The sequence below is a fragment of the Seriola dumerili genome, unplaced genomic scaffold (assembly GCF_002260705.1).
Source record: "Seriola dumerili isolate Sdu_G_001 unplaced genomic scaffold, Sdu_1.0 BDQW01000129.1, whole genome shotgun sequence".
NCBI lineage: Eukaryota > Metazoa > Chordata > Actinopteri > Carangiformes > Carangidae > Seriola > Seriola dumerili.
In genome coordinates this window covers 1,163,059-1,186,108 of record NW_019174384.1, presented here as the reverse complement: position 1 = coordinate 1,186,108, position 23,050 = coordinate 1,163,059, and the positions used below count along the sequence as shown (strand labels likewise).

At 43.4% G+C, this 23,050-nt stretch overlaps 1 protein-coding gene across 1 annotated transcript in view; it reads left to right on the top strand.

Annotated features, from left to right (window-relative positions):
- The window catches only part of gpr158 (G protein-coupled receptor 158), a 53,625-nt gene extending 35,668 nt beyond the window's left edge, over positions 1-17,957 (top strand). Inside the window, exons 6-11 of the mRNA XM_022748789.1 lie at positions 8,279-8,388; positions 9,964-10,202; positions 11,912-12,050; positions 14,407-14,512; positions 15,270-15,416; positions 16,077-17,957. Of these exons, the coding sequence (XP_022604510.1) occupies positions 8,279-8,388; positions 9,964-10,202; positions 11,912-12,050; positions 14,407-14,512; positions 15,270-15,416; positions 16,077-17,957 (2,622 nt within the window). The remainder of the gene's footprint in view (positions 1-8,278; positions 8,389-9,963; positions 10,203-11,911; positions 12,051-14,406; positions 14,513-15,269; positions 15,417-16,076) is intronic.
- Positions 17,958-23,050: the final 5,093 nt, after the last annotated feature.

Genomic DNA, 23,050 nt, shown 5'->3' with positions numbered 1-23,050 from the left:
GGAGAGAGAGGCAAAATTATGGCAGTGCCAAAGCCGGCTATTTCCGTCTGGCTGTGGAGATGAGAGAGGGAGAGCGGACACACATTTGTGATTCACAATGTGATCCCGGGATTAGCTCGCCAGCCCTGCGTTTGTCTCTTTGCAGCTTCTTATTGACGCTGCTGGGGGGACCTAGAGGCGCTATACGTGGGCTGACGCTCATAATCAAGCCGGAAAAACATCCCCCTTAGTCGCGCGGGCGGTCGGACTTGGCCTCATGTCAGGCACCCGTGGTACATATCGTGGGATCGGCCCTCCTGCGGCGTCATGGTCCGAGGCTCGGAGCTCAGATTGGAGCTAAGTGACAGAGTTTGGATTGCTATTGCTACCTGTTTTTTGTTTTTCAGATGTCACCAGCCCCCTTACGGTCGGGCGACGGTGATGAATCACGAGGCGTTGCATTGTGGTGCCACCTGGTATCAACTTATCAAAAGACACTCTGATTGGTGGAAAATGCCAAAAAACTAAACAAAAAGGGGGTTTAATTAAACATGATTCTACTCATTTTGTTTAAACTGCAGCTCATGTGTCACAGTAGCTGGGAGAAGAGACAAAATCGTCCTCTTTTCTCACAGTTACAGTCCAATTACTCGTGTTTGCTTTACCCGTATCCGACAGACCTTTACTTTGAGTACGTATTCAAGAAAAAGGTTAATGGCAGGAAACAGAATAAGGCTGTGGAAATGTATTTATTTTAGTTTTTGTATGTGACGTTCAGTGTTACAGAACATTATAAACCAATAATTCAGGTTTCTCCGGCAGAACTCCAGATCAAGTTTGTCATTTATTTGATGTGTAGTCAAGGTGCTGCAGTGAGCCTGTAACAACCAGGCTATTCAAATGCATGTAAACACACCGTACGAGACTTATCTTCCTCCTCTCTCCTTCCCAACCCATCTGTGTGTGCACCAGTGCAGTCTGCCCCAGAGACGCCACTAAGTCGTCGTTCTCTCCCTTCATGCTCTCCCCCTGTGAGACATGTCACGCCTCCCGCTCTGCTGCTTGTGCATTCATAAAAGTTAACACATACGCGAAAGTGGTAATCGCCAAGTTTCTATTTTTAATTCCGCCCGCACCTTTTGTGCTGTAAGCGTCTTTGCTGCAGTGTTTTCCTCTGTTAATCCTTCGAGCGTCCTGCTCAATAAAAACCTCTTTTTTTCGAACCAGTAGTCTTAGGGGTGCTATCCCGCCCCCCTGCCCCGTCCCTCCGTCCGTGTCTTTCCACCTGTCCACTCTCAGCATTGTCTTGGTGCCAAGCTGGGGCCAAGGTGGCACTTCAGCCCAACGCGGGGCGTCGCCATGCATGGCAGGCAGGCAGGCAGGGCTTCACAGCACATCAGGGGGCTAATGAGAAACAGTATGGCCAGGGGATAATGTATCCTGACCTGACAGGCCATGAAACACAGTCTGCCAGCCATTTCTCTCCCTTGCTCTGCTCTGCCTTCCATCCAAGCTGTTCTGACACTTTCAATCTGACTTAAGTGGATCTGGAGGGTTTCTGTGTGCATTTGCAACCCCTTCTCTCTCTCCCCCCGCCTCCCCCCATCTGCTTCCTTTCCTCCCTCTGCAAAGTGCTGAAGAGTCTCCCAAAACATACGGTCACCGAGTTGAAGTTGAGGATGCACTGCTGCAGCTGGAGTGTTCCTTCTTGTCTACACGAGCCGGGAGATGGAAAAAGCAGAAGAGATCGGAAGGAGAGAGAGAGAGATAGCATCGACACATGTAGGCAGGTTATTCCCTCTCTGATACGTCCGTTTGTGTATCCCTCAAGATCTAGTTGGTGATGAGGAGGGGGGGGGATTGTGGGAGGCGAGCTCTGGTCTTCGCTGTGCAGAGGGCCAAGCTGGATGTAATTTACACCCGGCTCACCTCGGGGAGCGGCAGGAGGAGAAGAAACCATTACCTCCCTCCAGAAAGCTGCCCTTCCCGTGTGGCAGTGAGTGTCGGCTTTCATATAAAAATGGATCCATTGCTATTACAACACCCCACCTCTCCTCTGCTCCCACCACTCACCAGCGCTCCCTCCCACTCTCTCATACTGAAGGTGTTTTGTAGATTTTTAAAAAAGAAGCAGAAGAAGAAGAAGAAGAAGAGCAGGAGGATGATGACCAGAAAAAGCGGGGCATGGGCGGACCGGATGGCTGTCACTATTTCATGTCAAAACATTAAAAGTAGCACGGGAGCTTTGTTGTGACAGAATGATTCCCGAGGCTGCGCCATCCCATTCTCCACTCAGATGGAGACAGACACACTAAATGGCTGAAAGTCATTTTTCTCCCCTTTTTAGCTGGAAGCTGTTTCCAAAGAAACTGTGATAACAAAAGGCTGAAATTCAGCTCCGTCTGTTCTCCTGACTGGTGCCGGCCAACGTCTCCGGCACTCGGGCTTTAGTTGTTTTCAGATCTACAAACTGACGTGTTTATACTGCATCACAGACAGATGACTAATATATGATATTTTATTTTGACATTTTCATTCCAGTAAGTGCTCTATTAGTATGAGGTTGCGCCTCTAGCCGTCACAGCTGCCAACCCTGATAATAATTCAACATTCAAACCTTAATTTTGAAAATCTACCAGAGGCATTAAAACCATTTGGGTCACAGCATCAGTGTCTTAACTTTATTAAGTTCTGACCACATCTGTTTATAGATTAAATGAATGTGAGCAAGTTAAGTGGCGGCTACCTTCAGGTGTGATTCAGCAGGAAAATACATTTTGGGGGCTCAACAGGAAATGGCTTTATGTCACAAAACAGACAGATGAAGGTTTTCAAAATTAGTGCGAAAGTTGCAGGGCTTATGGGAAACATGGTCTAAATCCTTAAAAACATTAGCATTAACAGTACAGCACTGATATGAGATGACAAAATGACAAAGGTCTAACATTTTTTAACAGGAACTCAGAGTGATTTGTCACAACCTGGATCAAATGACCACAACTGTAGGAGCCGAATGTGTATTTCACCTGTGTTGTTTATTATTTGTTTAGGTTACAAACAGGTCTCACATCCTGCGTGATCGATAACCTGCGAGTCCCTGACCTTCGCTGTTAACGGGGATCAATCCCTAAAGCTTTCACCCTCTTCGTCGCTGCACTCACACATTTACATTTTTATTGTCTACACATTACGAGTTAATTACACACGGCAGCTTTTTGGTGTGATCCTGCTAACTGCTTTATTCTAATAAAAGAGTCCACCCACTTCCTTTTTTTATTTTTTTTTTAAAGTGTTATTGTTTGAATATCTCCTGTTTGCCCTGGAGCGAGAGCTAATTATCTAAAGCAGTCTAGCACAAAATGATTTGTGTGTGCTCTGTGGAGCATCCGGATGGGCGTCGTACTTTGGTCGTGGGTGTATTATCGTCCTCACATGAAGCCTTTGGGGACTCGAAGGCGGCAGAGTTTGGGTTTTTGTTACTTTGAAGTTTGAGGCACTAACGCCGGCTGTGTTTACATTTCGTCGTACTCCAGTTAAGGTCGTTTATCTCGGTCGTTTTGTCGGCCCATTGTCTGAAGAAACCGCCGGCGTGCGTCAAAAACCTGAAAAATCTCGACCTTGACTGTTGCTGATCTCACATGAGTCAAGTGCAAAACAAACACAAAACAAAAACCGTTGAGCTGCTCGTCAGGAAAGTGTCACGCGCTGATTGTGGAAAAATTCGTCATTTATTAGGAAGCTGGCAGGCGCAGTCAGTTATCATGCTTCGCAGTAATCGTTATTACTAAAACACATCAATACGTGTTTGATTTTATGCTGCTTTTTCTCATGTGGGAATTTCTTCTCTGAGAAACTTTAAAGGTGCCCTCGGGAGTTTTTTTTTGTAAACAAACAAAATTCACATTCAGTGTTTATACTCACTAAAAGGCATTTTGTGCTTCCTTGAGGCCTGAGAAAAGTGCTGAATCTATTTCCCTCCTTCATAAAATATTTTTTATTTGAGTTATTTTTTTTTTTTTACATCTTTGAAAATTTTGAAACCTGCATTATTATTATAATATAACATTGCTCTATGGTGCTACAAGTGTTTGCTTGTTGATATTGTCGTTATTTATGACCATACTTATGTGTGGTACAACCAGCTTTACCTCAGTAAAATGTTATTGATAGCAGTGAGCGATGATGCTAGCTTGTTAATATGATAACAGGTTGTCTTTTATCTTTTTTAATAAAACTTATACGTCTCTTTCTTTCTCCAAATGAAACATAATTCTCGGCAAAAATGTTTTTAAATTATGGTCGACTAAATAAAGTTGTAAGTAGTAACCATGCAACAAAACAAGTCAGTTTAGTGTGAAACAACATAGCAGCTGACTTCACACTTACTCTCGAACCCTTCTCTGTCTCCTTAGTAGTTTTTTTTTTTTGCAGTATAAAAGGAACAATAAGGGGCGGAGACTGTCCACAATCCTTTGCAAAGGGACAAAATAATCAGATAACTGAAAACCAAATTAAAAACACAGCTTCAGAGGCAGCCAACATCAGAACAGCTCTCAGGAAAGCTGCTGCTCGCACCACAGCTGGCTGGCTTTCGTCAGCGTCGCACCAACAGGGACACACTCTCTCGCGGGTAACCAGCCCACTGACGCTGTGTGTGTGTGTGCGTACGTGCATGCGTGCGTGTGTGTGTGTGTGTGTGTGGAGCCAGCTGGTGGGCACTGAAATGAGAGATGATTAGGAATGAAAGATAACTGCAAATTAAGTGACCGAGTGTTGATTGAACGTGTAAGTGGGTGTTTGTCTGTTGTTGTTTTGTTTTGTTTTTTTTGACTCCTTATTTCAGCAGAACATTGATCACCGTTAGATATCCTAAAACGTTGGATCCTGCATGTTAAAGACGTAAACCTGTCGGGACACCTGTTGCTGTTCTCAGTCAAGCTGTTCTGTGACGTGTCCTGACTTGACTGAGAGGAGCTGATGTTCCCGTCAGCAGCCGTCGCGTCCCGTCGTTGTCCACAAACAAAACACTTCACCTTCACCCACCTTCTTCGTCACTGTCCTACAAGTCGCTCTTCATGAGAGCATTACTGAAGCCTCTGATGTGTGTGTGTTATAGCATCTGCTGTCAGGTTAATGTCTCTCCTGCAGCAGTCCGTGCGCATCGTTAAGAAAATGGCGACTCAAATCAAAGAAAACATCAACTAGAACTTCCAGAGAGAACCAGTTGTTCATGATCCATAAGCGTTCATGCCTCCGTGGTAAATGTAAAGCTGCAGCCAGTTAGCTTAGCTTAGCTTATCTTAACTGTCCAGAGGTGTTAAATTCCACCTGCCAGCACCTACAAAGCTCTGTAATGAACACGTCATGTGTGGTTTGTTTAATTTGTATTGGAGACACTTGAAATTTGAGAATAAAAAATAACATTCCTACATGTAAATCCCACTGTTCTGATGTTGTTGAAACCCTGAATAATCATCAAGTTTTAAATGGTGGTAGGTTGCGAGCAGCGCTCACTCAGCATTTCCAGAAGCCTTTACTCATGCTGTAACTGAGACGAGACAAACGGGGGAGAGAGGCAGGCTGAAGAGTAGTAAGTGTGTTGATAATTGTCTCCTGGATATTGATGTCCATTAGAGAGGTACGCAGCACCCTGATCCTCTCAATCCCTTCACGGGCACTCCTGCACACTCTTGGATGCACGTCAACACACACACACACACACACACACACGTACGAGAATAACACCCGATCCTTTTCCTTTCCCACAGCGCTGAACCCTAGATTCCCAGCACTTAGCATTGATTATTAATGGAAGGTTTCAAAAGAGAAGGAGGGGAGGAGGGGTAGAAACTGATCTTACTTTTTATGCACGCTGGCGTTAAGAGAAACCTGACGGAGGGTCAGGGCCAGACTTTTCCCAGAAACCAACCCGATAGAAAGTGCAGCGCCAGAGCGAGTGGCTAATGAATTTTACCTCAGCATCACGTGGTCTGAGGGTCGTAGCAGTGTTTGAGGACAATGATAAATGCACTAAAATATAAATGAAGTAATAAAGTATAAAGTATTGACATTGCTTTGAGCATCAGTGAGGACAAAGGGAGGGATGGGAATTTACCTTATTGTATCAGATGAGCTGGGGAGAGCAGAGAGTGCAGGGCGAGCACATTGTTGGTTTTGTGTTACTGGAACTAGAACTTGAGCTTCTTTAGTGGCTGTTTTACCACCATGCAGGTTTATTTCTCAGGACAGGTGACAGAAATGCCAGTCAGAGGCAGGTGTGTACTTCCTAGTTACCGGGGACAGGTTGTGTTTTTTGGGGTATGGTACCTTCAGTGCCTAAACTGGTGAACGTGTTGAAAACTTTTTCCGTGAGACATCATTCGCATCGTTTGGGACTGGGCCTCGAGGGGACAACACCCTCCCTGTTTCTGTCTCCTCACAAAACAACACACCAGCTTTAAACTGGCACGTGACGGAGATCCAGCTGCTATTTTGTAGTTTATCTAAAAAGGAGTCATGAGCTGTGTTTTTCCCTGGTGCGTTTTTACTCGTCTTCCTGTGCCCTCTTCTGTCCCCGTGGACCCAAATGTGCGTCAGCAAGTTGCTCAGCGCCTGCCCGGCCTGCTATCTCTTTATCGCCTCCTCTCTCTATTTTGTAAAAAAAAAAAAAAGAATGAATACACTGAGGAGCAGCCACACATTGTTATTTAGATATTTTCTTTAACCTCTCTGCTTGAGGCGAGTTTTGTTGTTCCTGCACGGTCTGAAACGAGGCTTTCAGAGGCTCCTCCATCCTGCGAAGAGATGAAGAAAAAAAAACACCCTGTGTGCATTTAAGATTAACAACTGAGCGCTCATCTTTCCGTTATTTGCTGCTGTACCACATTCCCCTTTGCAAAGCTGAATCAACTGGAGCAAGCTTTGTTTGAGTCAGAAGTTGTTGTTTTTTTTCTTCTGTGTTTGGTCGGCCGGGCGTCTTCCAGCAGACACGAGGATGTGGGCCACCCTGTCTCCCATGGGGTCCTCCGTGTCCCTTAACTGACTCGAACCTAGTGAGCAAAAATATCCACATGCCTGCGTCTTCGCCGCTGCCTGAGGGAACGTATTAATGCCTCGGCTAATCCGATTAACATTAACAATCCCACAGGGGAAATCGCTGCACATCTGCAACGGACAGATAATTATGTTGCCTCAGATGTTTGTTTCTTTCTCTTTTTTTGTGTTTGTTTTGGCGCTTTTTATGTCTTTGGAAGACGATCAGTGTTTTTTGTCTGTTTTGTTTTTTGTTTTTTTGTCGGTATGGACGGGCAACATCTCAGTGTGTTTCTAGGTCTTTGTAGCAAACACGGGCGGATGCCCTCCTCCTTGTCTCAAGGGCAAGCTTTCTGTGATGTTAGCAGCGTCAGATGGAGTTGCTTTTTTTTTTAGTAACGCCAAGGATGGTAATGAAATGTCACTGCACTTCTATCATATCTTGTTTTAACTATAATGGCCAATGCAATTCATGAATTTCCTCAGGTATTAAATTCCTTTAGAAAGTGGCTCAGCCGCCATTAATGTTAGTGATGGTATAGTCATGGCTGCACTGGTATCTCATTAGTGTTTCTTCCATTACATCTGAGACATCACACACAGCACATGCCAGTGTTTCTCATGCTTAACTGCTGTATTATGCACCGACTGCACATTTCATTAAGGACTTGTTTACTCGTATGACTCGTGAGGACATCACAGCAGTGGCTGCACACAGGCGATGTATTTACAGCAAGAGGAGTAAAGTCGAGAGGAGTTTCTCTTTAAGAAACCGCAGCCTGACAGAACACAGTGTTAAGGAGGAAATTGTAACCATCCAGCTAGTGAGGACAGTGTGATGCAGCTGAAAGCTCCAGAAGACAGTGAGTTGGGACTTTAGTCAAACTGATATTTCGAGACTACAGGAACAGGAAGTGGGACACACTGATGAAATCAGTGGAAAACAACTTTTTAAGTAGGTTTTGAGGAAGAGAGTGAAAAAAACAGAAGCAGGTATCTGAAGACGGAGTGAGTTAATAAGTGATTGGACATACAGTGAATTAAACAGCATGAACCCTCTCAGCAAGCTAACATAATATAAGAGAATTGTACATAACTGCACGATCCAGCAGCGACTTCCCATGACTTTGTTTTAAATTTCCAAATGATGGAGCGGCCCGTTGTCGTCCAGATGGAAAACGCTCTCAGTTGGGCGTCTCTCTGACTTATGTTTGCTTTCCGTATTTACACCACCTTGTTATTTAAAGCTTTTCCTGTCCTCTTGCAGGTCGGGATTCTTTATTTCCAGCCGAGTGTTTTCCGATGCATCCTGCTGCGATGGGTCCGAATGCTGGGTTTCGCTACTGTCTACGGGACACTGACTCTCAAGTTGTACAGGTAATACACACACCTACCAACTCTGAGGACACACCTGCACACGTACAGGATTATCCGTGTCCCGTGGTTTATTCTGGCGTGTACCATGTCATGTAATGTTTGCATGGAACATGAGTTACCTGGTTACTCGCGTGATTCTTACTCACTGTGTGGTTATTGCAGTGCGAGCAGTGACAGACTTTTAAAAGTAGATCAGGAGCAAATTACAACATATTTCTTCCTCTGATTGGCGCCACCCCCTCCCCCCCCCCCCCCCCCAACCAGCTGGTGGCGCCCTAGGTGACCTACGCCGGAAGCTCTGTACACACACAGTGCCACACAGGTTGCTTTGCCCCCGAATGATCTGCATATATAACGTAGTAATCATGGTTGGCAAGAGACAAACCAGGAGACGAATGTGTGAGAGCAGAGGAAGGGAAGGGACCGCCGCAGGATACAGTGGGGCGTATGAGGGGGGGGGGGGGGGGGCTTATCCTGCACTGAATAGCCGATAATGAGACAGCGGGTTTGCTGTATTTAAAGTAATGCGCTTGAAATTGTTCATCTGTGGGTCTTTTTGTCAGGTGAATCTGTCAAAAAAAAAAAAAAAAGGCCTAATGAAGATGCTGATTAAGAGGATGTGGTTAATGCGAGCGAGAGCCGAGTAAACCCTCAGAGGTGCGAGTTAACATATTGCTCAGATCAATTTTTGATGGGGGGGTGGGGGTGGGGGGTGGGGGCTCATTAGTGGGGAGCGCAGTGGACACTTCATCAATGTGCGTGAAGGGCAGAGCCTAAGAATAGCTGTGTCACACAGAAGAGCGAAGAGTAACCGCTGTAAACTACGATGCATTTGATAGTTGAACTGTTCTGCTGCGTTGCATTACAAAGACTGAAAGAAAAAACAAACATCCAGACTCAAAAACTTACGTTCTTTTGCAAACTGCTCTTTTAGAAGTTAGTCAGCGCCGATAACAATGACGAACTACTTCCTCCTTTTGCTTCTCGGAGACAGAAGTCATTATTTGCACAACCACAAAAGCTCCTTGTCTGAAAAACATAAAGATAGATCTTTTTAAGTCTCTGCAAATGTGACCGAAGCTGCTGCTGTTTTTCTGGTGGGAACAGTCTCAACGTTTCGGTGTCAGACCCTCACGATCACAGAACAATCCCGCTGCAGATTCACCATTTTCATACTGATGTTCTACAATAATGTGGTTAGACATCAAAGATGGCAGTTTCTGTATCTGTATCTGTTGTGTTTTAGTAAGAGCTCTTAAAATAGATTTCCTCTTTCTCTCCAGTGCCTGTTATCACTCGTGTAGGTCGCTTGTCCCTTTACCCTACGACCTGTCCGCGGGCGTACCGTATTATTTGGTTTGGTTTAGCCAGGTTGAAAGAAAGAACTTCTTTAAGGTTAGAGGGGAAAAAATCTTTTAAGTGCAATCAAGGCAGGTTGCATCATTGATGATCCTTAACAATGCAAGACAAAGCAAGGGTGAGATTTCCCTCTCATGAATCCTGTTCTGACAGTTTTTCTTTAAAATGCCATAATCCACAACGTCGACAGTGTAGTTTCTCTTCTGTGCCCCGCAGGGTGCTGAAGGTGTTCCTCTCCCGGACAGCCCAGAGGATCCCCTACATGACCAGCTGGAGAGTGCTGCGTCTGCTGGGCATCATCCTGCTCATCGTGTGCTGGTTCCTGGTGGCGTGGACATCTGCCGTCTGTCAGAACCCGGACAGGAAGTCGGCTCTCATCGACGTGGGCTACACGCCCGACGGGCTGCAGTTCAGCATTTGCCTGCTGGATCGCTGGGACTACATGATGGCTGTTGGTAAGCCCCCGTAGCTTCCCTCTGCCTCCATAGGGTGTTGTGATTAGATCAATATACGCTGCAGTCTGTGTGTGCACCTCAGTGAGAAAACAAGGGTTATTTGAGGTATTCATGGCATAAAATCAAGAGTGATTTGTCTGGCGTGATACATTTGGAGTTCAAAGCGAGTGAGGAAGAGTGAGTGATGAGGAGAAGTTGGATGAGTAAGACAGTTTGCCTCCATCCACATTTGGCAATGTTCTCATGTTTCCCAAAAGAAGACATTAATCCTCTCCACCGGTGCTACACTTTTGGACGTTTTCCTGTGTTGTGCGTGGCGGAGAGGGCAACCAGCGGCAGATAAAGACGGATGAGGAAATCAAAGACGCTTGGAGGGGAGCCGCATCTCGGCGTTGAGGAAATCTGCATGCTGCTTTTACGCCTGCTGACTCAGACTTCATGAGAGAGAAAGCGCGGCCATTTCTGACTTCTGGGAAAACAGATGGACCCCCGGCCGAGCCGCCGTGCTGCGATACTGTATGCTGAGGCCAGATTTTCTCTCTGTTCATTAGGAAGTAAAAATAGGTTGGTAATAGGGATACGTGGGTCGGCTCTGACGTCACCTTGCGCACAGGTCATAAATTTAACGCGCACTTTCACGATGCAATAAATCTTTCGGCTTTAACAATCCACACCTGCACACACTCGGTCAGGTCTCTGATTGTGAAACATTTTACTGTCTTCAAAAAAACAACATGTGAAAGCACAGTTTGAAACTAATAAAGATTAATTGTTCTTCTACTAATGCCTCAACAAAACTGTTCATTTAATCTAGAATATTACATTAGACTTAATCATATTTCTGTTAACAGCTTATTTTTTTGGTCAACTCATTTTAATGACTGTATTGTTTACTAATGCTTTATAGATGAGTAAGCCTTCAGTAAGAGCAGTAAGAAGAACGGTGGGGTTGTAGTGTTGTAAAAGAATTACATTGGCTGGTCTTCATCATCCTCTTTCCTCTTATTAATTAATAAGAGGTTTCACATTGAGTCATCAGCAGAAGTCATCTGTTAAATGTGAAGCTGACATTAAAATTTCCAGATGTGAATAAGGACATAAGAATTATTTATTACACATTAATAGATTTCAGATTTTCAACATAAGAATATTTAAGAATTTTCTCGATGCAGATTTTTTTTCCTTCATTTTACATATTGTGATATCCACATTAAAAAAAAACAAACTCTTCTGTTAATGGCCACTTGCGTCTGATGCTCATTGTTGTACCCAGTGTGAGCAGCACGTGTGATTCACTGAGACCCGACGGCTCCACAGTTCAAGCACACGACACCATAAATGTCAAAATACTGGCAACAGGTTTTTCATTGGAGGAAAAAAAAAGAAGCAGCATGTTTATTGCTGTGGAGCCGGCTACCTGGGAGACGTCACATGGGGTTGCCATGGCGGTGCACAGGGATTCATCTATTGTCCGGAGAATACAACCGCAGCTGTTACGAATGAGTTTGATAGCTTTTGTGTGAGCGGGGGGGGCATTTTCCTGCAAACCTGTATTTGCCCCAGCTCCATGAGAGCATTGAACTGTGAAGTGGCTGGTTGGTGGGGGCCTGAAAAGCCTGTGTGCACCGCATCGAAATGATTTTCTTGGCCCGTGTGTGTGTGTGTGTGTGTGTGTTGTTCACCACTTCTCTCTCATCCTTGCTTCACAGCTGAGTTCCTCTTCCTGCTGTGGGCGGTGTACCTGTGCTACGCTGTGAGGACGGTGCCGTCGGCGTTCCACGAGCCTCGCTACATGGCCATCGCTGTTCACAACGAGCTCGTCCTGACGGCGATATTCTACGTCATCAGGTAACACCTCCTGCCCCCACAGACATCTGGACTCCTCAGGGGGGCGTATGTGAATTAAAATGACACGTGAGTTAAAGGGCTGGTTCGTCTGAAATTACAAACTGGTACATTTACATTTATATTTACATTTACTCATGTGGCAGGCGCTTTTTATCCTAAGTGACTTACAAGTGATGGATATTACTAAAGCGTTGCATAAGTACTACATCTATTTAATAAGTGCAAGGAGATCAAGTAAAGAAGTGTTAGTGAGGCTTGTTAGGGTGTTAAAGTTTGTCCCTGATGTTTGAAATCTCTGCTGCAAGTGAATTGAATTTCATTTGTGGTTCTGGTTTTGTTAATATAATGTTTTGTTTTTAATAATTTTCATCAATTTTGCTTGATTTTGAGTTTTGATGTGGAGACAAATATATAAGAGAGAAAAACAAACATTTAGATATCACTAGGGAGGCTGTTTTGTGTAAGTTGCTTCCTGGCAATATCTCAATAGACCTGGTGCAGTAACCTCCACATCCACCTGCTCTAAGGAAGATAAAACGTAATTACCAACAGATCTGTCCTCCTCAACATACAGATGTTAATAATATGCGCTGTCCCTGTCAAATAAAGTAATAAAAATATAAAGATGCTGTCACATTCACCAGCTTCATGTTTAATATCGCCGTCTCTTCTCGCTGTTGTCACTCTGACGTTTATGTCCTCTGCTAGATTGTCTCATTTGCATCACATACAGGCTCGAGCGTGATGCTCAACCCCTCTGTTCATCTGGGAGTGTGTAGTGAAATCCGCCCTCTCCCTCCTGTGTTCATGTCAAATAGCTGCACCGTGCAGTTTATAAATGAGACGTTTCAGCTGACACCGCCACAGCCATTCCTAGCAGGAGTCCCCCACTTAAATGAGAGCTCAGCTCCATCACATTATTTACTAATGAAGTATGTCAGAATGATTTATGTATTTTTCAAGACCGCATAAACAGCTAGAATTATTGGCAGCCATATTCCAGTTATAAATTAACATCCATTGCCAATAAATTGCTTATCGTCGACGTATAGCCGGATAGTTTCTTGGAATAAATCTGAGTTTTCTAACAGTTTTGATGGTATGTTGAACATCTGGCTCTTTGTGATTACTCTGCCATCTCCTTTAATGGGCCTCTTCAGCCTTTGTTGTGAGGCCTCTCTCTCTGCAGACGAGACCCGCTAATAAATTGGACAGTTGCCTGGTGTGGCGAGTTGATTCTGACTGGCTGCCACCAGAGACCACGCCGTACACCGGGGCTTGTTAGAGGCATCCGGCGTCCATTTGTGTTACTCACACAACCTGCTATTTGATCCCACGGTGGCCAGTTAAAGCTCAGGCTTCCTCTTTCTCCGTGATAGGCGTCAGGTTTTTAGCCGGGTCCAGGTGCAAACGGGGATGTCGAGAGAAAATGCAGGGGATGTATCCGCTGGGAGTCTTTGCATGAGCGATGGCGAGACGCCGCAGCCTGAGAGGATTCAGCACGCCAAGGTTATTAAATCCTCATCTGCACAGAAACTCCTCACAAAACATGAAGGAGGGAAGACTTCAAAGCTTCGGGACATTTCATGTGCTGGACCTTTGCCGTCATTCATGCCTCGAAGCTATTACCACAGTAACTGTTCGTTAATTAGCCATTTGCCAACTTCAACGACGTAATGAGCCTGCTAGATGACATTTGCTTGGATAGAGGCTCTCCAGCGGTTGAATTAGCATCTGACAGGACTCGCCTTCATATCCTTAGTGCGCACGAGGTCTTGCTGTGCTGAAAGCCTGTTAGTTCGTTTTGAATAAAAGGCTAGAGCTACTCTTCAAACCACTATTGTTTCTGTTGGTAATTATCTCATTTTCCACCAACTGCTGCGCCACAGCCAGCCCCGCGTATTACTGTCTGATGTATAAATAGGCTGAATCTTGTGACCAGATCAAGGTCACTTCCCTTTTTATTGTGAATCCGACTGAAAGAATGAGGGAAATATTGTGTCCTTGCTGGCAAAAGGATCACTCGAGTGGAGGGTTATATGAGGCATTGGACTTGACGCCCAGAAGAAGACAGTGTGTAAATCTACTTTGAGATTCAGATTGGAGCCAAGAGAGACAGACACCAGCAGGCTTAATGTGTTTTCAGCCAGAGTTTGACTGCAGTAAGAATATCACAACATCATTTAGTCATACTCAACACTAGTTAACGTGTGCACACGTGCAATTGGACAGTCAGCCATTATAAGGGTTTTTTTGGGGGGGGGGGTTTTAGGATGTGTTTATTAACAAAACATCTGGATGTCTCTTGTATCTGCACTATGTGGATTCAGTTTCTTCTTTTCTTGCACCCTGACAGGTTCACTCTCGCTCCTGAGCTCCACCCAGACTGGATGCTCCTACTGTTCTTCACCCACACACACTTAACTGTAACAGTTACACTGGGTCTGCTGCTCGTTCCTAAGGTAAAAGTCATTTTTCTACTTTTGCCTAAATGCGAAGTTAAATTTTCTTTTTTGTTTGTTTGTTTTTTTTTTGACAGAATGCTAGTAAATACAACCCTATAATTAAACAAATGCTAAATTAGATTGTGGTATTCATATTTCCAAATAAATTTTATTTCATTTCGTTTTAATTCACTGTAATTTATGCATTTTTTTTTTCCTCTTGGTACTGCACTTTAAGTACTATAAGAACATTTTATAAATGTTTATAAAACACAATAATGTAGTTATAAGCCAATATATGGGTATATATAACATTTAAAATATTGGTCAATAATTATAAATTCTTCTTTGAACACATAATTTAGATTTCCACAACTATGACTTGCTCTTTTGACATTCATCATCTTTCATATTATTTATATTTATATACTAATACACCAGCCTCCACTTATGGACGCCTACAAGAAGGATTATATTTGTTGACATATACATTGATAAACATTAATATCTGCCTATAACTGTGTCATGGTGCTTGTTATAAACTATTTTTAAAGGTATATATTGCTCTTATAAATAGTAAAATAGATTGATTTAAAGTAAAGAGAGTGAGAGTGCGATATTAAGTGTGAACTTTAGATCACCGTAGTTGATTTAAGGTCAATCCCACACACACTATCCTGTTGCTGTAAAAACCTAATATTGCACAGAATGTGTTTTAGTCCTCAACTGAAAACAGTTTCTATTTTTTTCTTTTTTTTTTATGTCTTTCCACCAGTTCCTGTTCGCTGGCACCCACATGAGAGATGACATCGCCTCTGAGGCCTACGAGGACGAGTTGGACATGGGTCGATCCGGGTCGTATCTAAACAGCAGCATAACGTCCGCGTGGAGCGAACACAGTCTGGACCCCGAGGACATTCGGGTAAGAGGCGTTTCCGTTTGCCTTTTCCGTCTCCACTGTATAACACTGGTGATACCTTCTTTTTGAATCCTCCCAAAAATACTGAGCCATGGCAGTTCTTCATTGCAGACACCAGACGAAATGGGCCATCTCAGTTCTATTAATGGCTGTGGCGTAAGATCTTGTGACAGTCTTTGGGAAAAACGTACCAACGTGAGCAGAGATTTCCGTTTGTCTGTTAGAGCTGAAGAAGTCTCTCTACCAAAAAGATTTGGGCACCCCTATTTACCAGAGGGAGTGGTGTTATGATGACATCATGAGCATTCAGTGTATCGGATGGGGATAGCGACAGAAATACAATAAATTTAAAGACCTGAGCTTAGAGGCTGTTTCAGACCTAACATTAAAACACACTCCGTTTCCTTATTTGACGCTGTCCAGGACTGTCCTGTCTGCTTTTATTTTCTCAGCACGCATGTGATATTCCATAGTGCATCATTCAACAGCTGTTTGTAGTCACGTGTCATGGATTTGTACTGCATGTTCTCTGTGCAGTAGAATGTGTGCTTCTTCGTAACAGTGCTGCAATTACCCTGTAACGATACGGGAGTTTCTACAAGAGACTGATCACTTTTGTTTTTGTCTTTCCCTTCTTCGTTCTGTTCTGTCGTGACTGTGTAGGAGGAGCTGAAGAAACTCTACTCACAGCTGGAGATTTACAAGAGGAAGAAGATGCTGGCAAACAACCCTCATCTCCAGAAGAAGCGCAGCTCCAAGAAAGGGCTGGGTCGCTCGCTAATGAGGCGCATCACCGAGATTCCCGAATCTGTGCACCGGCAATGCAGCCGCGAAGACAAGGAGGCCGGGGAACATGGGAGCAATCGTAACAGCATCTGCATGTTGAAGAAAAACCCTTTCGACCCGCCTCACCCAGGAAAACCGGCAAAGGAGGAGACGCTGAAGAACAAGGTTTTCTCCCTGAAGAAGTCCCACAGTAGCTACGACCACGTGCGCGACCAGAGTGAAGACTCCAACAGCTCGGCAACAGACAAGATGGAGGTGACCACAGCTGAAGGCTCCCTCCTGGATACACTCATGGGCAAGAAGCTGGTCAAGAAGAAATCTAGTGAGAATATAAATGTCCCGAGTGAATCTACAGAATCGGTTCCTTTGGTCTGCAAGTCCGCCAGCGCCCATAACCTCACCGCAGACAAGAAACCGATTCATCCCAGAGCGTCCATGCTGCAGAAGTCGCTCAGTGTCATCGCCAGTGCCAAAGAGAGGACTTTGGGCTTGACAGGAAAGACCCAGAGTGCAGAGGACAGCAATAAGAAGAGTCAGCCAAAGAGCAAAGACACAAGGGCCAGTGCAGAGCTGGATAATGAATGCCAACCCAAGATGATTATTAGCCAGTCGGTTGAGTACAAACAGAGTGCGGCGAAAGGTAGGATCATGAAGCAGCCGGTGAGCGGCAGCGAGCCTTCAATCTGCTCCGATCCAGTCAAGGGAAAGGACCTCTACGACCTCTCGGAAGTGTGCCCTTGGGAAGTGGAAGATCTCCCGACTCCGTCCGAAAACAAGGTCCAAAAGCACGTATCTATAGCGCCGAAGGAAACCACAACGGTTCACGGAGGAAGCACCAAGGGAGGCAAATCTCAGCAGCAGAAGCAGAGAGCGTCCGATCAGTCGCCATCAAGTGGAAGGAATTCAAAGGAGATTCAGAAGACGACTGCTGTTCGAGCTGACGTATGTCCGTGGGAGGATGCAGGTGAGAGTAATGCTAGTCAACTGGAAGGGTCAAAGCAACAGGTATCCAGTCAGGCTAGCCAGCAGGCTAAAACACAGCCGCCTCATTCTGCAGTAGAAAGCGCCAAAACCCAGCGGGCAGACGTTTGTCCATGGGACTTCGAAGAGGCTCAAAAGACAACAGAGTTGGCTCGCTCGCCGGATATGACAAAGCAGAGAAAAGGTACATCTCCAGTGGATGGGAGAGGAAGAAGTTCCCTTTCGGATTCATCCAAAATCGGAGCCTCACTCCAGCTACCACCTCCAAAAGCTGATGTGTGTCCCTGGGACTACGACAGTGCGGCGGTATCTCCGAATTCTGAGAGGACGCCGAGTCCCTCTCGAGGTTCCAAAACCACGGAGTCCCCTTCGAAAAAGAAGGGTACGCTTTCCACAAGAACGCTTGAGACAGAGAAATCAAAAGACGCTGATGATGAGAAAAGTAGAACAAAAGCTAAGGACAAGAGCAAATCTTCGGAGAAACACGCGAGCCAACAGAAAATGGCGGATGTTTGCCCGTGGGATGTCGAGGGTCACCAGGAGGTGCCGTTGGTAGAAAAAAGGAAAAGCGCAAACGTTGGAGCAGCCAAAGTGAAACAGGCTGAAGTGTGTCCGTGGGATTATCAGGAGACGTCGGATACGAAAGGTACAGACAAAAGTGCTGCTGCAGTGAAACAGAGCAGTCCGAATCCCAAAGGCGGGGTTGTCAGCGCCGTGAAAAAGGCAGATGTTTGTCCCTGGGACTTTGAGGATAGCACATCAAGCAAGAAGGCATGACACTAAACCTTAATGGACCACTGCAATTATAGTTATTGATGTATACTTTTTTTTCCACTTTGAAATCGTTAAATATTACCTTTTACTATTATTAGTGCGGTGACTTGGAAGAAAAGTTGATCAGATTCCACAAGTTGCCTTCCTTTCCGAGGTTTTTGTTCCGGTTTTACCTATTTTGAAAATAAGTAAAATGTACAAAAAACTAAACAAAAGTCATGACGAGCATTCCAGATTATTCCAGGAAAATCCTGAAGATAAATTGTAGACGAATTATGCAACTTTTGATTCAGCCTTTTCACTTCACGAGCGACTTTTATCTCATGTTACATGGTTCTCAGCATCACCGACATCATCACTCCTTGGGACGAGGACGCGACGTGACGTTAGAAAGTTGTAGAGGAGAAATAAAAAATATTGTTTTGTGTAAGAATAAGAAGTAAACTAAACTACAGAAGTGAAAGCCAAAGATTAAGGGAACATTTACAAAGAGGGATGTTGGTCTTTAGGCGGTAAAGTTAATTTATTAGTTTGTGTCCAAAGCTTGGCGCAGAGGCAAGGACACAGAAGGGAAATCAATCTATAGCACTTTAGCCAGCCCCATTAATTAAGAACGGAGGACGGGAGACTCTGTTCTTCTTGTACATTTCGTCTTCTTATTTTCAACTTCATGGCATGATAATCACGCAGGATGTCACACCACACCAACCAAAATTAGACATGTTTTTTTTTTTTTGTTTTTCGTTTTTTTTGTTTAGATCTATTTAATTGTAGTTCTCGGCAGATTAAAAATGCTTCCAAGTCTGCTGAGATGTACTGTATGTGCCTAACTTAACTAGCATTGTCTTGTATTAGTCTGAAGTAAAAGCAAGTGGCTTCACCTTCAGCATTTTGTGACGGTGAATTATATAAACAGCATGCACAGCCAGGTGTGGAGAGTAGTCGGACCATAACCGGCTTGTCAACGAAGGCAGTTAACGTGTTGACGAGTATATAATGTTGTTTTACTTTTCTTTTCTGAATGCCAGAGTCACTCACTCTCCTGCTTTCATGTTTCCCGAAGCTCATTCAGGGCGGTGAAGATCATATGAGCAGCAGCAGTAACTTGAATGTGTGTCAATATGACTCGTGTGTACACTGTTTTAAAAAAAAAAAAAAAAAAAGAGTAGGGACAGAGAAATTCTGACGGGCTACTGGGAAAATTATTTGCACCAGCTTTGTTTATGAATCCAGCATGGGTCTATGTGTTTGGCTTGCATCAAGTGTGTGTGTGTGTGTGTGTGTGTGTGTGTGTGTGTGTGTCTGTGTACATGGATTTAAAGTAAAACTTCTCTGTCTCAAACACCAAAGTCGAAGATGAACATGCCACCGATTTCAGTTTAAAATCAGCGGATAGAAATCGCTGTTTTAAAAGAATAATTGTGGTTTATTACAACTTGGGTTTTTATTTCTATTGGTGACAGTGACATTGTACTCATCAAGTTAAATGCTCAGACCTGAGTTTGGTATTTCTGTTAATTGATTGACAACACCAATTACAGCTGCATCAATGTGTTTGTGGCCATTACTCTGAAGCTTCTCCCCATTCTTAATCCCGCCTCTAAAGATCTGATTGGCCGATAGTTTCTCCAATGGGGGGTGGGACAAGACTCTAAATAAAGCCAGTAAGATATTGGCTTGTTTTGTTTTAAACACCAATCATATTTTTCTTTTCTTGTCAGATTTTGTTGAAGCAGTTACTTTGGTGAGTACAATGATATCATAACTGGAAAAAAAAAAAACCTCATATTTCAAGAATAAGTATTAATCTGCTGTTAATTCATCTGTTTTTTTTTTCTTTTCCTTTTTGAATTGAGAGTTCACAAGTAGCATAATGCATGTTCTTCCCTGTTTAATGCAAACTAGGCTGAAACCCAACTGATCGATTATGCTAATAACTTTCGAAGTAGACTTAGCAATGTGGTTATCAATTACTAATTTGACTAAACCTTTTGAAGGTTTTGATTTGTTCAGTGTTTTGTATCAAAATGTCTAAATATTCATCATGCACTATCCATCCTGGGATTACAGTGAGAAAAAAATAATAATTTCCCACTTATATTCAAAATAATACCTGTTGAACAGCTGACAATATTTGCAGCAGTGTGAGGAGAACTATGTATCAATATAGCATCTACAGTACTTTATGGTATCTCGTGAGATTTACATGGTATCACTGAGTGTCGTCACCGATTGTAATTATCTGTATTTGATGTCAAATTCCTCTTGACAAAATATACAAGCTCTGTAGGAGTCCTTACTAACTGTGATTAAAAAAAAATAATAAAATAAAAAAATCAGTGCTCGTCAGTGAGAATTTTAACCAAGTCCTCATTTGATTAAACACTCTAAATTTCTGTAGCACAGAAACGATCCAGTGACAAATATTTGTAGCTGCTCTTATCCGACTTTGTTTTAACGTGCTCTACAGCTAGACTCCATAAACGTGATTTAGACGCCACGTCTTATATCTGCCTCCACCGACTGAGAAATTACCCCTGCCGCTGAGCTGCGCTGGTGGGTAGGTGGGGAGGGTCGGTGGGGAGGGTGGGGCCCAGTCTGAGATATTTCAAATGTGGAGTGTTTGCCTTTCAGCGTGAGATTTGTCATCACCTCTGCTTTATGAGCTCCTTTAGGAACAGTGTCTGAGAAGAACTGCCGCCGCGCGTGGATGGATTGTGACGCCTCGGTGGATCTATGTGATATTTATGAAACCGGATGTTAGGCGTCATCCATCATATGCGTCCTGGTGGCGGATGCGGGATCCTATTATTTGGGATTTCCTGACCTCTGGTGCGACAACAGCACCGTTTCAAAAAAAAAAAAAAAAAAACTCTTTCTGTTTTTTCTGTAAAAACTGACTCCAGTCTTTTCGCAATCACTGCCGCATTAGATTTTACTGCCCTGGGTGATGAATAATATGCTGTATATTTTTTAAATCGAGCCTCTTTTTTTTGTTTTGTCCTTGTAGGAAAAGTCCACATGTTCTTCACGACCTCAGACTGAGCTCATACAGGCTCTGAAGCAGCTGTGATTGGGGTAAAATTCAATATATTTATTTAAATAAAAGCGCCAGTACAAGCAATATTTTCTAGCATTTTCAAGCAAAGAAATGTGTCACTACACGTTTTTATTCAGTGATGTTGATTTTTAACTTTTACACACGTGGCCCGTGAGATTTTACAGATCGGTGAAGGGTGGGAGCACAAAGGAAAAACACAATTATAGTTAAAATAGTCTTATAAAATACTTACACAGTGCAATATCCCGCCATTATACGAAGGATTACGTCACTTTTTCTTTTCTTTTTTTTTTTTGCATAACAATCAACAATCAACCTACTCTGTTGTTGAATAGCATAACTTCAGGTGGTGTGCTTGTGCTGTAGCGTTCCTCTCGGTTCACCCGGTGTGTAGTGTGTGTGTGTGACACCGTTGTTCTTGTACCATCTCGACATATAGACGACACTGTGTCCCGTAGCTCTTTTTCTTTTTGTTTGTCCACCGGTGGGATCTCGACCACGGTGACTTCTGTTTGGCTAGCTGCTTTCTTTTTAATTTTTAAAAACCTGACTTCTCTCTCTTCTCTTGTGACCAAACCAAGTCACCCGATGGCAAATACAACTACTACTATTGCTACTACTACTATTCAATGCTGTAACGTCGTAAATCTTGCTCTTGTGGCTTCTGCATGAATTCAAGAAAAATTAGTAGGACCGATGTTTCACTGCCCTTGATAGAACAAAAAAAGAAAAAAAATGGATCTTTTATGGACTGTTACAAGTTGTATAGTGAGTGATACTGTCCCTAACCCACTGTATTATGTGCTTGTTATAACTATTGCTCTATGACAAGCTTATAGCATCAATATATGGGAATATTTGGTAGATTTATATTGTGTTATATTGTGATAGCATGTACATAAAAGATACCTCCTCTGCAATAAATATTTATATGAAAATGAACTGTGTTCACTGTTTTTTTTTTAATTGTTTTTCTGCTGTTCCAGCTAGAAGAAGAAAAACCTTGAGAAAACAAAGATTTTCATTCTTAATTTCTACTACAACATTTCCAATCCCACAGGAAGCTGATACAAGACGCTCCCATGATGCATTTCTGCCTAGTAACCATCCCTGTCTCAGGTTTGTTTGCTTATTCCTCATGTAGACATGCAGTTGGAGAAACCCTGGCCTTTAAAAGCCTCGTGCATCATAACCACTTTAGGATATGCGCGCCCTGGCGACTGTCCTGAAATGCTTTCATGGCTTGTTGTGGTCTTTTGAACAGAGATCAATGGGGACTCTGCAGGAAGCAGGAGATACAAGATGGTATCAAATGCTGACTCCAGACTCCTGCAGAAAAACTGAGCGTCATTACTTTCCAATTCCAAAATAATTACTGGCCAAGGGGATATTATATTTATTCCCTGAGCCAAAGGAAAAATTATTTCCTGCTCTATTAATCCATCAATTTTTTTTAACCCCATAAATTCTGCCTAAGGAGGAACCCATGGAGCATAGTGTCTATGTCCCTTATGTGCTTATATCTCTGAATACACAGGCGGTGATGCAGCCAAATAACATTGCAAAAGGGTATTGTGTAAAAGCAAACATGTTAGCATCGATTCCTGTTTACAAGAGCACTTTTTGAGCCGGTCTAATAAATAGAAGATCAATACAGGCGGCTGCAGGGAACTAAAATAGACAAACATCAGAGAAAAACACTGTGAGAAAATAACTTGTGACGGGCAGATACAGAAACTTGATATTCATCACAGTCACGCACAAAAAAAAGAGTAAGTATAACATTTCAAGGATGATGATCATGATGTTTATGTGAAATCTGCTGTATTTTTATTGGATCATTTTTTACCTCTATTCCATATTAAACATTTAGTGTAAAATATTGTATTGTATAGGCTATAATATTATTAATCCCGTTAAAAACACCACTCACTTGGAGGAGACTCAAGTTCTCCTTTCTTTTCCACCCAGTTAACCACAGATTGCCCAAAAATAAATCAGACTGTTATGTGACCTGAGCATTTTGGTTAAAACC